Raw genomic sequence first — 16,506 nt, 5'->3', positions numbered from 1 at the left:
TTACAACTCTTTAACTAGTTTAGACATTACAACTCTTTAACTAGTTTAGACATTACAACTCTTTAACTAGTTTAGACATTACAACTCTTTAACTAGTTTAGAAATTACAACTCTTTAACTAGTTTAGACATTACAACTCTTTAACTAGTTTAGACATTACAACTCTTTAACTAGTTTAGACATTACAACTCTTTAACTAGTTTAGACATTACAACTCTTTAACTAGTTTAGACATTACAACTCTAACTAGTTTTGACATTACAACTATAACTAGTTTTGACATTACAACTCTTTAACTAGTTTAGACATTACAACTATAACTAGTTTAGACATTACAACTCTTTAACTAGTTTAGACATTACAACTCTTTAACTAGTTTAGACATTACAACTCTTTAACTAGTTTAGACATTACAACTCTAACTAGTTTAGACATTACAACTCTTTAACTAGTTTAGACATTACAACTCTTTAACTAGTTTAGACATTACAACTCTTTAACTAGTTTAGACATTACAACTCTTTAACTAGTTTAGACATTACAACTCTTTAACTAGTTTAGACATTACAACTCTTTAACTAGTTTAGACATTACAACTCTAACTAGTTTAGACATTAAAACTCTTTAACTAGTTTAGACATTACAACTCTTTAACTAGTTTAGACATTACAACGCTTTAACTAGTTTAGACATTACAACTCTTTAACTAGTTTAGACATTACAACTCTTTAACTAGTTCAGACATTACAACTCTTTAACTAGTTTAGACATTACAACTCTTTAACTAGTTTAGACATTACAACTCTTTAACTAGTTTAGACATTACAACTCTTTAACTAGTTTAGACATTACAACTCTTTAACTAGTTTAGACATTACAACTCTTTAACTAGTTTAGACATTACAACTATAACTAGTTTTGACATTACAACTCTTTAACTAGTTTAGACATTACAACTATAACTAGTTTAGACATTACAACTCTTTAACTAGTTTAGACATTACAACTCTTTAACTAGTTTAGACATTACAACTCTTTAACTAGTTTAGACATTACAACTCTTTAACTAGTTTTGACATTACAACTCTTTAACTAGTTTAGACATTACAACTCTTTAACTAGTTTAGACATTACAACTCTAACTAGTTCAGACATTACAACTCTTTAACTAGTTTAGACATTACAACTCTTTAACTAGTTTAGACATTACAACTCTTTAACTAGTTTAGACATTACAACTCTTTAACTAGTTTAGACATTACAACTATAACTAGTTTTGACATTACAACTCTTTAACTAGTTTAGACATTACAACTATAACTAGTTTAGACATTACAACTCTTTAACTAGTTTAGACATTACAACTCTTTAACTAGTTTAGACATTACAACTCTTTAACTAGTTTAGACATTACAACTCTAACTAGTTTAGACATTACAACTCTTTAACTAGTTTAGACATTACAACTCTTTAACTAGTTTAGACATTACAACTCTTTAACTAGTTTAGACATTACAACTCTTTAACTAGTTTAGACATTACAACTCTTTAACTAGTTTAGACATTAAAACTCTTTAACTAGTTTAGACATTACAACTCTTTAACTAGTTTAGACATTACAACTCTAACTAGTTAAGCCATTACAACTCTTTAACTAGTTTAGACATTACAACTCTTTAACTAGTTTAGACATTACAACTCTTTAACTAGTTTAGACATTACAACTCTTTAACTAGTTTAGACATTACAACTCTAACTAGTTTAGACATTACAACTCTTTAACTAGTTTAGACATTACAACTCTTTAACTAGTTTAGACATTACAACTCTAACTCGTTTAGACATTACAACTCTTTAACTAGTTTAGACATTACAACTCTAACTAGTTCAGACATTACAACTCTTTAACTAGTTTAGACATTACAACTCTTTAACTAGTTTAGACATTACAACTCTTTAACTAGTTTAGACATTACAACTCTTTAACTAGTTTAGACATTACAACTATAACTAGTTTTGACATTACAACTCTTTAACTAGTTTAGACATTACAACTCTAACTAGTTTAGACATTACAACTCTTTAACTAGTTTAGACATTACAACTCTTTAACTAGTTTAGACATTACAACTCTTTAACTAGTTTAGACATTACAACTCTAACTAGTTTAGACATTACAACTCTTTAACTAGTTTAGACATTACAACTCTTTAACTAGTTTAGACATTACAACTCTTTAACTAGTTTAGACATTACAACTCTTTAACTAGTTTAGACATTACAACTCTTTAACTAGTTTAGACATTAAAACTCTTTAACTAGTTTAGACATTACAACTCTTTAACTAGTTTAGACATTACAACTCTAACTAGTTTAGACATTACAACTCTTTAACTAGTTTAGACATTACAACTCTTTAACTAGTTTAGACATTACAACTCTTTAACTAGTTTAGACATTACAACTCTTTAACTAGTTTAGACATTACAACTCTAACTAGTTTAGACATTACAACTCTTTAACTAGTTTAGACATTACAACTCTTTAACTAGTTTAGACATTACAACTCTAACTAGTTTAGACATTACAACTCTTTAACTAGTTTAGACATTACAACTCTTTAACTAGTTTAGACATTACAACTCTTTAACTAGTTTAGACATTACAACTCTTTAACTAGTTTAGACATTACAACTCTTTAACTAGTTCAGACATTACAACTCTTTAACTAGTTCAGACATTACAACTCTTTAACTAGTTTAGACATTACAACTCTTTAACTAGTTTAGACATTACAACTCTTTAACTAGTTTAGACATTACAACTCTTTAACTAGTTTAGACATTACAACTCTTTAACTAGTTTAGACATTAAAACTCTTTAACTAGTTTAGACATTACAACTCTTTAACTAGTTTAGACATTACAACTCTAACTAGTTCAGACATTACAACTCTTTAACTAGTTTAGACATTACAACTCTTTAACTAGTTTAGACATTACAACTCTTTAACTAGTTTAGACATTACAACTCTTTAACTAGTTTAGACATTACAACTCTTTAACTAGTTTAGACATTACAACTCTTTAACTAGTTTAGACATTACAACTCTTTAACTAGTTTAGACATTACAACTCTTTAACTAGTTTAGACATTACAACTCTTTAACTAGTTTAGACATTACAACTCTTTAACTAGTTTAGACATTACAACTCTAACTAGTTTAGACATTACAACTCTAACTAGTTTAGACATTACAACTCTTTAACTAGTTTAGACATTACAACTCTTTAACTAGTTTAGACATTACAACTCTTTAACTAGTTTAGACATTACAACTCTAACTAGTTTTGACATTACAACTATAACTAGTTTAGACATTACAACTCTTTAACTAGTTTAGACATTACAACTATAACTAGTTTAGACATTACAACTCTTTAACTAGTTTAGACATTACAACTCTTTAACTAGTTTAGACATTACAACTCTTTAACTAGTTTAGACATTACAACTCTTTAACTAGTTTAGACATTACAACTCTTTAACTAGTTCAGACATTACAACTCTTTAACTAGTTTAGACATTACAACTCTTTAACTAGTTTAGACATTACAACTCTTTAACTAGTTTAGACATTACAACTCTTTAACTAGTTTAGACATTACAACTCTTTAACTAGTTTAGACATTACAACTCTTTAACTAGTTTAGACATTACAACTCTTTAACTAGTTTAGACATTACAACTCTAACTAGTTTAGACATTACAACTCTTTAACTAGTTTAGACATTACAACTATAACTAGTTTTGACATTACAACTCTTTAACTAGTTTAGACATTACAACTATAACTAGTTTAGACATTACAACTCTTTAACTAGTTTAGACATTACAACTCTTTAACTAGTTTAGACATTACAACTCTTTAACTAGTTTAGACATTACAACTCTTTAACTAGTTTAGACATTACAACTCTTTAACTAGTTTAGACATTACAACTCTTTAACTAGTTTAGACATTACAACTCTTTAACTAGTTTAGACATTACAACTCTAACTAGTTCAGACATTACAACTCTTTAACTAGTTTAGACATTACAACTCTTTAACTAGTTTAGACATTACAACTCTTTAACTAGTTTAGACATTACAACTCTTTAACTAGTTTAGACATTACAACTATAACTAGTTTTGACATTACAACTCTTTAACTAGTTTAGACATTACAACTCTTTAACTAGTTTAGACATTACAACTCTTTAACTAGTTTAGACATTCCAACTCTTTAACTAGTTTAGACATTACAACTCTTTAACTAGTTTAGACATTACAACTCTAACTAGTTTAGACATTACAACTCTTTAACTAGTTTAGACATTACAACTCTTTAACTAGTTTAGACATTACAACTCTTTAACTAGTTTAGACATTACAACTCTTTAACTAGTTTAGACATTACAACTCTTTAACTAGTTTAGACATTAAAACTCTTTAACTAGTTTAGACATTAAAACTCTTTAACTAGTTTAGACATTACAACTCTTTAACTAGTTTAGACATTACAACTCTAACTAGTTTAGACATTACAACTCTTTAACTAGTTTAGACATTACAACTCTTTAACTAGTTTAGACATTACAACTCTTTAACTAGTTTAGACATTACAACTCTAACTAGTTTAGACATTACAACTCTAACTAGTTTAGACATTACAACTCTTTAACTAGTTTAGACATTACAACTCTTTAACTAGTTTAGACATTACAACTCTAACTAGTTTAGACATTACAACTCTTTAACTAGTTTAGACATTACAACTCTTTAACTAGTTTAGACATTACAACTCTTTAACTAGTTTAGACATTACAACTCTTTAACTAGTTTAGACATTACAACTCTTTAACTAGTTCAGACATTACAACTAGTTTAGACATTACAACTCTTTAACTAGTTTAGACATTACAACTCTTTAACTAGTTTAGACATTACAACTCTTTAACTAGTTTAGACATTACAACTCTTTAACTAGTTTAGACATTACAACTCTTTAACTAGTTTAGACATTACAACTCTTTAACTAGTTTAGACATTAAAACTCTTTAACTAGTTTAGACATTACAACTCTTTAACTAGTTTAGACATTACAACTCTAACTAGTTCAGACATTACAACTCTTTAACTAGTTTAGACATTACAACTCTTTAACTAGTTTAGACATTACAACTCTTTAACTAGTTTAGACATTACAACTCTTTAACTAGTTTAGACATTACAACTCTTTAACTAGTTTAGACATTACAACTCTTTAACTAGTTTAGACATTACAACTCTTTAACTAGTTTAGACATTACAACTCTTTAACTAGTTTAGAAATTACAACTCTTTAACTAGTTTAGACATTACAACTCTAACTAGTTTAGACATTACAACTCTAACTAGTTTAGACATTACAACTCTTTAACTAGTTTAGACATTACAACTCTTTAACTAGTTTAGACATTACAACTCTTTAACTAGTTTAGACATTACAACTCTAACTAGTTTTGACATTACAACTATAACTAGTTTAGACATTACAACTCTTTAACTAGTTTAGACATTACAACTATAACTAGTTTAGACATTACAACTCTTTAACTAGTTTAGACATTACAACTCTTTAACTAGTTTAGACATTACAACTCTTTAACTAGTTTAGACATTACAACTCTTTAACTAGTTTAGACATTACAACTCTTTAACTAGTTCAGACATTACAACTCTTTAACTAGTTTAGACATTACAACTCTTTAACTAGTTTAGACATTACAACTCTTTAACTAGTTTAGACATTACAACTCTTTAACTAGTTTAGACATTACAACTCTTTAACTAGTTTAGACATTACAACTCTTTAACTAGTTTAGACATTACAACTCTTTAACTAGTTTAGACATTACAACTCTAACTAGTTTAGACATTACAACTCTTTAACTAGTTTAGACATTACAACTATAACTAGTTTTGACATTACAACTCTTTAACTAGTTTAGACATTACAACTATAACTAGTTTAGACATTACAACTCTTTAACTAGTTTAGACATTACAACTCTTTAACTAGTTTAGACATTACAACTCTTTAACTAGTTTAGACATTACAACTCTTTAACTAGTTTAGACATTACAACTCTTTAACTAGTTTAGACATTACAACTCTTTAACTAGTTTAGACATTACAACTCTTTAACTAGTTTAGACATTACAACTCTAACTAGTTTAGACATTACAACTCTTTAACTAGTTTAGACATTACAACTCTAACTAGTTCAGACATTACAACTCTTTAACTAGTTTAGACATTACAACTCTTTAACTAGTTTAGACATTACAACTCTTTAACTAGTTTAGACATTACAACTCTTTAACTAGTTTAGACATTACAACTATAACTAGTTTTGACATTACAACTCTTTAACTAGTTTAGACATTACAACTATAACTAGTTTAGACATTACAACTCTTTAACTAGTTTAGACATTACAACTCTTTAACTAGTTTAGACATTACAACTCTTTAACTAGTTTAGACATTACAACTCTAACTAGTTTAGACATTACAACTCTTTAACTAGTTTAGACATTACAACTCTTTAACTAGTTTAGACATTACAACTCTTTAACTAGTTTAGACATTACAACTCTAACTAGTTTAGACATTACAACTCTTTAACTAGTTTAGACATTACAACTCTTTAACTAGTTTAGACATTACAACTCTTTAACTAGTTTAGACATTACAACTCTTTAACTAGTTTAGACATTACAACTCTTTAACTAGTTCAGACATTACAACTAGTTTAGACATTACAACTCTTTAACTAGTTTAGACATTACAACTCTTTAACTAGTTTAGACATTACAACTCTTTAACTAGTTTAGACATTACAACTCTTTAACTAGTTTAGACATTACAACTCTTTAACTAGTTTAGACATTACAACTCTTTAACTAGTTTAGACATTAAAACTCTTTAACTAGTTTAGACATTACAACTCTTTAACTAGTTTAGACATTACAACTCTAACTAGTTCAGACATTACAACTCTTTAACTAGTTTAGACATTACAACTCTTTAACTAGTTTAGACATTACAACTCTTTAACTAGTTTAGACATTACAACTCTTTAACTAGTTTAGACATTACAACTCTTTAACTAGTTTAGACATTACAACTCTTTAACTAGTTTAGACATTACAACTCTTTAACTAGTTTAGACATTACAACTCTTTAACTAGTTTAGACATTACAACTCTTTAACTAGTTTAGAAATTACAACTCTTTAACTAGTTTAGACATTACAACTCTAACTAGTTTAGACATTACAACTCTAACTAGTTTAGACATTACAACTCTTTAACTAGTTTAGACATTACAACTCTTTAACTAGTTTAGACATTACAACTCTTTAACTAGTTTAGACATTACAACTCTAACTAGTTTTGACATTACAACTATAACTAGTTTAGACATTACAACTCTTTAACTAGTTTAGACATTACAACTATAACTAGTTTAGACATTACAACTCTTTAACTAGTTTAGACATTACAACTCTTTAACTAGTTTAGACATTACAACTCTTTAACTAGTTTAGACATTACAACTCTTTAACTAGTTTAGACATTACAACTCTTTAACTAGTTCAGACATTACAACTCTTTAACTAGTTTAGACATTACAACTCTTTAACTAGTTTAGACATTACAACTCTTTAACTAGTTTAGACATTACAACTCTTTAACTAGTTTAGACATTACAACTCTTTAACTAGTTTAGACATTACAACTCTTTAACTAGTTTAGACATTACAACTCTTTAACTAGTTTAGACATTACAACTCTAACTAGTTTAGACATTACAACTCTTTAACTAGTTTAGACATTACAACTATAACTAGTTTTGACATTACAACTCTTTAACTAGTTTAGACATTACAACTATAACTAGTTTAGACATTACAACTCTTTAACTAGTTTAGACATTACAACTCTTTAACTAGTTTAGACATTACAACTCTTTAACTAGTTTAGACATTACAACTCTTTAACTAGTTTAGACATTACAACTCTTTAACTAGTTTAGACATTACAACTCTTTAACTAGTTTAGACATTACAACTCTTTAACTAGTTTAGACATTACAACTCTAACTAGTTTAGACATTACAACTCTTTAACTAGTTTAGACATTACAACTCTAACTAGTTCAGACATTACAACTCTTTAACTAGTTTAGACATTACAACTCTTTAACTAGTTTAGACATTACAACTCTTTAACTAGTTTAGACATTACAACTCTTTAACTAGTTTAGACATTACAACTATAACTAGTTTTGACATTACAACTCTTTAACTAGTTTAGACATTACAACTATAACTAGTTTAGACATTACAACTCTTTAACTAGTTTAGACATTACAACTCTTTAACTAGTTTAGACATTACAACTCTTTAACTAGTTTAGACATTACAACTCTAACTAGTTTAGACATTACAACTCTTTAACTAGTTTAGACATTACAACTCTTTAACTAGTTTAGACATTACAACTCTTTAACTAGTTTAGACATTACAACTCTTTAACTAGTTTAGACATTACAACTCTTTAACTAGTTTAGACATTAAAACTCTTTAACTAGTTTAGACATTACAACTCTTTAACTAGTTTAGACATTACAACTCTAACTAGTTTAGACATTACAACTCTTTAACTAGTTTAGACATTACAACTCTTTAACTAGTTTAGACATTACAACTCTTTAACTAGTTTAGACATTACAACTCTTTAACTAGTTTAGACATTACAACTCTAACTAGTTTAGACATTACAACTCTTTAACTAGTTTAGACATTACAACTCTTTAACTAGTTTAGACATTACAACTCTAACTAGTTTAGACATTACAACTCTTTAACTAGTTTAGACATTACAACTCTTTAACTAGTTTAGACATTACAACTCTTTAACTAGTTTAGACATTACAACTCTTTAACTAGTTTAGACATTACAACTCTTTAACTAGTTCAGACATTACAACTAGTTTAGACATTACAACTCTTTAACTAGTTTAGACATTACAACTCTTTAACTAGTTTAGACATTACAACTCTTTAACTAGTTTAGACATTACAACTCTTTAACTAGTTTAGACATTACAACTCTTTAACTAGTTTAGACATTACAACTCTTTAACTAGTTTAGACATTACAACTCTTTAACTAGTTTAGACATTACAACTCTAACTAGTTCAGACATTACAACTCTTTAACTAGTTTAGACATTACAACTCTTTAACTAGTTTAGACATTACAACTCTTTAACTAGTTTAGACATTACAACTCTTTAACTAGTTTAGACATTACAACTCTTTAACTAGTTTAGACATTACAACTCTTTAACTAGTTTAGACATTACAACTCTTTAACTAGTTTAGACATTACAACTCTTTAACTAGTTTAGACATTACAACTCTTTAACTAGTTTAGAAATTACAACTCTTTAACTAGTTTAGACATTACAACTCTAACTAGTTTAGACATTACAACTCTAACTAGTTTAGACATTACAACTCTTTAACTAGTTTAGACATTACAACTCTTTAACTAGTTTAGACATTACAACTCTTTAACTAGTTTAGACATTACAACTCTAACTAGTTTTGACATTACAACTATAACTAGTTTTGACATTACAACTCTTTAACTAGTTTAGACATTACAACTCTTTAACTAGTTTAGACATTACAACTCTTTAACTAGTTTAGACATTACAACTCTTTAACTAGTTTAGACATTACAACTCTAACTAGTTTAGACATTACAACTCTTTAACTAGTTTAGACATTACAACTCTTTAACTAGTTTAGACATTACAACTCTTTAACTAGTTTAGACATTACAACTCTTTAACTAGTTTAGACATTACAACTCTTTAACTAGTTTAGACATTACAACTCTTTAACTAGTTTAGACATTACAACTCTAACTAGTTTAGACATTAAAACTCTTTAACTAGTTTAGACATTACAACTCTTTAACTAGTTTAGACATTACAACGCTTTAACTAGTTTAGACATTACAACTCTTTAACTAGTTTAGACATTACAACTCTTTAACTAGTTCAGACATTACAACTCTTTAACTAGTTTAGACATTACAACTCTTTAACTAGTTTAGACATTACAACTCTTTAACTAGTTTAGACATTACAACTCTTTAACTAGTTTAGACATTACAACTCTTTAACTAGTTTAGACATTACAACTCTTTAACTAGTTTAGACATTACAACTCTTTAACTAGTTTAGACATTACAACTCTTTAACTAGTTTAGACATTACAACTCTAACTAGTTCAGACATTACAACTCTTTAACTAGTTCAGACATTACAACTCTTTAACTAGTTTAGACATTACAACTCTTTAACTAGTTTAGACATTACAACTCTTTAACTAGTTTAGACATTACAACTATAACTAGTTTTGACATTACAACTCTTTAACTAGTTTAGACATTACAACTATAACTAGTTTAGACATTACAACTCTTTAACTAGTTTAGACATTACAACTCTTTAACTAGTTTAGACATTACAACTCTTTAACTAGTTTAGACATTACAACTCTTTAACTAGTTTAGACATTACAACTCTTTAACTAGTTTAGACATTACAACTCTTTAACTAGTTTAGACATTACAACTCTTTAACTAGTTTAGACATTACAACTCTTTAACTAGTTTAGACATTACAACTCTTTAACTAGTTTAGACATTACAACTCTTTAACTAGTTTAGACATTACAACTCTTTAACTAGTTTAGACATTACACCTCTTTAACTAGTTTAGACATTACAACTCTTTAACTAGTTTAGACATTACAACTCTTTAACTAGTTTAGACATTAAAACTCTTTAACTAGTTTAGACATTACAACTCTTTAACTAGTTTAGACATTACAACTCTTTAACTAGTTTAGACATTACAACTCTTTAACTAGTTTAGACATTACAACTCTAACTAGTTTAGACATTACAACTCTTTAACTAGTTTAGACATTACAACTCTTTAACTAGTTTAGACATTACAACTCTTTAACTACTTTAGACATTACAACTCTTTAACTAGTTTAGACATTACAACTCTTTAACTAGTTTAGACATTACAACTCTAACTAGTTTAGACATTACAACTCTTTAACTAGTTTAGACATTACAACTCTTTAACTAGTTTTGACATTACAACTCTTTAACTAGTTTAGACATTACAACTCTTTAACTAGTTTAGACATTACAACTCTTTAACTAGTTTAGACATTACAACTCTTTAACTAGTTTAGACATTACAACTCTTTAACTAGTTTAGACATTACAACTCTTTAACTAGTTTAGACATTACAACTCTAACTAGTTTAGACATTACAACTCTTTAACTAGTTTAGACATTACAACTCTTTAACTAGTTTAGACATTACAACTCTTTAACTAGTTTAGACATTACAACTCTTTAACTAGTTTAGACATTACAACTCTTTAACTAGTTTAGACATTACAACTCTTTAACTAGTTTAGACATTACAACTCTTTAACTAGTTTAGACATTAAAACTCTTTAACTAGTTTAGACATTACAACTCTTTAACTAGTTTAGACATTACAACTCTTTAACTAGTTTAGACATTACAACTCTTTAACTAGTTTAGACATTACAACTCTAACTAGTTCAGACATTACAACTCTTTAACTAGTTTAGACATTACAACTCTTTAACTAGTTTAGACATTACAACTCTTTAACTAGTTTAGACATTACAACTCTTTAACTAGCTTAGACATTAAAACTATTTAACAAGTTCATACATTAAAACTATTTAACAAGTTCACAATTTAACAATCCAGACTTAAGCTGGAAGTGGTTGCACACATTCGTATCTCAAAGTGTATAAAAGATACTGTATGTCTATAGCAGTAAACAAATACACATGTTGAATAGAGTTTAGTCCTACCTGGGGCTCTATCTTCCAGTGTCTTGATATGCTCTTTTCTTTCTGCTCTTTTGGTCTTTTGGCTCTTCTGGGGCCTGTAGGAGGACCAGTGAAGGTGTAGGCTGAGAACACAGGGATCTTGTTGAATGTGTCGTAGAGAGTTGCAAACCTGTAGATGTTGTTGAACTTCTGGCAGATAGGCTTGTAGCGGTTCTGGTTCTGGCCCTGGTTCTGGACTGTCCCACCAACCAAAATACCTGGGAGATTAGGAGTTGACCCATTCAGGAAGAACTCTGTGCACTCTGGAACATCACTGAACTTCTTCACTACATGAGAGAGAGCAGGAGGAAGGAGAGAGAGAAGGAGGAGAGTAGAGAGATGATTCAATACCCCCATCATCACCTGAAGACTGTACACCACAGAGACAAAGATGAAGTTACAGAGACCAGTTGGTAGACTGGAGACTGTTGATCTGAGTCAGGACAGACTGATTTAAATAGTTATTACAGAGACTCCTCCTACAGATGTCAATTGATTTGCATAAACTCCTCTGTATGTTTCCATGGAAACTGCTGGAACAAATAACATGTGACTCACCTACTGTAGTTTCTAACACATATGGACCCAGAACTTAATCACACAAGTCTATAGTTCTGGGAACACTTTGGTTCTGGTAGAAAAAAGTTTTAGGAGAAAAACATGACTTTACTCAGCATAGAGTCTGTCAGAAGTTACACATCCCACTATTACAACAGTGGGACTGTTCTGGAATTACGGTTGCTGAGTTCACATTCATTAATATCCCACAAGGCTTAGCGACTCTGAATCAGCAACTCAAAGAAGTAAACTTGCATTTCCCTTGACCAGCAAATCAACATATTTAGTATGAAGTCTCAAAGGCCTCACATACATTACAGGTATGTGTCCAACTGAATGAAACGGAGGAAGATGTGTCCAACGGAATGAAACGGAGGAAGATGTGTCCAACTGAATGAAACGGAGGGAGGTGTGTCCAACTGAATGAAACGGAGGAAGGTGTGTCCAACTGAATGAAACGGAGGAAGGTGTGTCCAACTGAATGAAACGGAGGAAGGTGTGTCCAACTGAATGAAACGGAGGGAGGTGTGTCCAACTGAATGAAACGGAGGGAGGTGTGTCCAACTGAATGAAACGGAAGAAGGTGTGTCCAACTGAATGAAACGGAGGAAGATGTGTCCAACTGAATGAAACGGAGGAAGGAGTTTCCAACTGAATGAAACGGAGGGAGGTGTGTCCAACTGAATGAAACGGAGGGAGGTGTGTCCAACTGAATGAAACGGAGGGAGGTGTGTCCAACTGAATGAAACAGAGGGAGGTGTGTCCAACTGAATGAAACGGAGGGAGGTGTGTCCAACTGAATGAAACGGAGGAAGGTGTTTCCAACTGAATGAAACGGAGGAAGGTGTTTCCAACTGAATGAAACGGAGGAAGATGTGTCCAACTGAATGAAACGGAGGAAGATGTGTCCAACTGAATGAAACGGAGGAAGATGTGTCCAACTGAATGAAACGGAGGAAGATGGAACATGTGTCCAACTGAATGAAACGGAGGAAGATGTGTCCAACTAAATGAAACGGAGGAAAATGTGTCCAACTTGGTGAAACCAGATATTATTAATGGTTTAATTTATTGGTGTTGTTTATGTTGATGTATTGTGGTCTGAACACTGCTGAGTTTATTTCCAGTAACTGAAGTAGTTCACAGTAAGAGTTGACACAAGGCTGTGTATGTAGAGTTAGAAAATGTGGTTCCTAACAACACTGTGGTCAGAGCAGCACTGGACTGTTTAACACCTCAGACTCAGCAGCTGTAGATTCTTCAGTTGAGGCCTTTTCTCAGTAAGAGTAGAGGAGAATGGGGAACAAACTAACACTTTTAGACTTCAGTTTATTAATAATATTTTTGTCCAAACAAACATATCTCAGCTACCATTACACACTAAGTATGTTCCTAGGACACACCAGTCATTTACAATTCAACCAAGTGGTGGGAATTAAATGTTACAATTGACACAGTAGGTGAATGTTCCACAGGTCAATAATTTAACAAAAAGAGAAGCAGCAAGTATATTTACTTCAGGGCCTCAAAACCCTTTTTCTTCTTCAATAAAATGAAAAGTCATCAATGGATTTAAACAAAACCTCTTGGTCATGTAGAGACACTAACCAACCATTATCACATTGAATAAGAGATTTCTACCTGGTTTCTAATTGGACTTATGTATCTGTTACAACTGACCCTGTGTTACTTTGTTCCCCAGTCTACCCTACCTTCATGGATAATATTTAAAATGACTGCTTCACTTAAGTAAAACATTTTTAAATCTTAAACTACCATAAAAATGTTAAACAGCTGAAGCAGGTCACACTATTTTACTTCATGTAAAATTACCTTAGTAGTTGTGATTTAAAGGTGTGGACGTTTATTTGCTAATTGTTTACATGTAGTGTTGCCTTGAATGTTGGCTTGTATGATGTATGATATACTATGAATCAGTTTCTCATTTCATGAAACTCCAGGAATCCTTTGTTTCAGAGAAACATTATATTTGTTCAACATGCGTGTGGGGAGGAGTTCCCCTTTCTGTCCAATGAGGTCATTTCTGGACAATATTTCAGCAAGTAAAATGATGGTTCTACTTTGGAATGTGGAACACAAAGCCAATAGGGAGGTTTGATTGTTACACATGATAAATAGTCACACCTGTTCCACATAGAGAGAAGTTTATCCAACCCTCCTTGTCCAGTCTTGACCACTAATTATACCAGACAGGACTCATCTTCATAGAGAGGAGTTTATCCAACCCTCCTTGTCCAGTCTTGAACACTAATTATACCAGACAGGACTCATCTTCATACAGAGGAGTTTATCCAACCCTCCTTGTCCAGTCTTGACCACTAATTATACCAGACAGGACTCATCTTCACACAGAGGAGTTTATCCAACCCTCCTTGTCCAGTCTTGACCACTAATTATACCAGACAGGACTCATCTTCATACAGAGGAGTTTATCCAGCCCTCCTTATCCAGTCTTGACCACTATTTATACCAGACAGGACTAACTCTAGGCCAGTTCCTCTGTTTACTTCTTTCACATATCATCACAGAAAGGTTCATCATTCAGTAAGATAATGTTTACCCAGTGGCATCCTGAGGCATTGATAGATCATGAGAGAAGAAAATATTAAATGACCATTTCTAAGCTGCTCATTTGTTATGGAAAAACTCACCCCAGCACATTCTGAGGCAGGAAGGACATCACCCTCTTCTGGTCTTCACCCCACCAGGGAAAGGACAGTGATGAACTGTGAGCTCTGTAGGAGGCTCCTGGTTGGGTACTGTGGGTACTAGTTGGGTACTAGTATAAATACACATATCAGAGGGTACTGTGGTAGAATAAATACACATATCAGAGGGTACTGTGGTAGTATAAATACACATATCAGAGGGTACTGTGGTAGTATAAATACACATATCAGAGGGTACTGTGGTGGTATAAATACACACTTATCAGAGGGTACTGTGGTAGTATAAATACACATATCAGAGGGTACTGTGGTAGTATAAATACACATATCAGAGGGTTGGGTACTGTGGTAGTATAAATACACATATCAGAGGGTTGGGTACTGTGGTAGTATAAATACACATATCAGAGGGTACTGTGGTAGTATAAATACACATATCCGAGGGTACTGTGGTAGAATAAATACACATATCAGAGGGTACTGCGGTAGTATAAATACACATATCAGAGGGTACTGTGGTAGTATAAATACACATATCAGAGGGTACTGCGGTAGTATAAATACACATATCAGAGGGTACTGTGGTAGTATAAATACACATATCAGAGGGTACTGTGGTAGAATAAATACACATATAAGAGGGTACTGTGGTAGAATAAATACACATATAAGAGGGTACTGTGGTAGTATAAATACACATATCAGAGGGTACTGTGGTAGTATAAATACACATATCAGAGGGTACTGTGGTAGTATAAATACACATATCAGAAGGTTGGGTACTGTGGTAGTATAAATACACATATCAGAGGGTTGGGTACTGTGGTAGTATAAATACACATATCAGAGGGTACTGTGGTAGTATAAATACACATATCAGAGGGTAAATACACATATCAGAGGGTTGGGTACTGTGTTAGTATAAATACACATCAGAGGGTTGGGTACTGTGGTAGTATAAATACACATATCAGAGGGTTGGGTACTGTGGTAGTATAAATACACATATCAGAGGGTACTGTGGTAGTATAAATACACATATCAGAGGGTAATGTGGTGGTATAAATACACACTTATCAGAGGGTACTCTGGTAGTATAAATACACATATCAGAGGGTTGGGTACTGTGGTAGTATAAATACACATATCAGAGGGTAAATACACATATCAGAGGGTTGGGTACTGTGGTAGTATA

At 30.8% G+C, this 16,506-nt stretch overlaps 1 protein-coding gene across 2 annotated transcripts in view; it reads right to left on the bottom strand.

Moving 5' to 3' along the window:
- LOC139561494 (endonuclease domain-containing 1 protein-like) overlaps positions 1 to 15,416 on the bottom strand; it is a 32,247-nt gene extending 16,831 nt beyond the window's left edge. The window contains exons 1-2 of one of the 2 annotated variants that reach the window (XM_071378636.1): positions 15,294 to 15,416; positions 12,046 to 12,350 (exon numbers count right to left, since the gene is read on the bottom strand). In XM_071378636.1, the coding sequence (XP_071234737.1) occupies positions 12,046 to 12,350; positions 15,294 to 15,303 (315 nt within the window). In that variant the 5' untranslated portion in view covers positions 15,304 to 15,416. Of the gene's footprint in view, positions 1 to 12,045; positions 12,521 to 15,293 lie in introns of those variants that run through there. The other variant, XM_071378634.1, reaches the window with a different exon arrangement.
- Between the last annotated feature and the right edge of the window lie 1,090 nt (positions 15,417 to 16,506).

The sequence above is a fragment of the Salvelinus alpinus genome, chromosome 31, assembly GCF_045679555.1.
Source record: "Salvelinus alpinus chromosome 31, SLU_Salpinus.1, whole genome shotgun sequence".
Classification (NCBI taxonomy): domain Eukaryota; kingdom Metazoa; phylum Chordata; class Actinopteri; order Salmoniformes; family Salmonidae; genus Salvelinus; species Salvelinus alpinus.
This window is presented reverse-complemented; position numbering and strand designations above follow the sequence as displayed.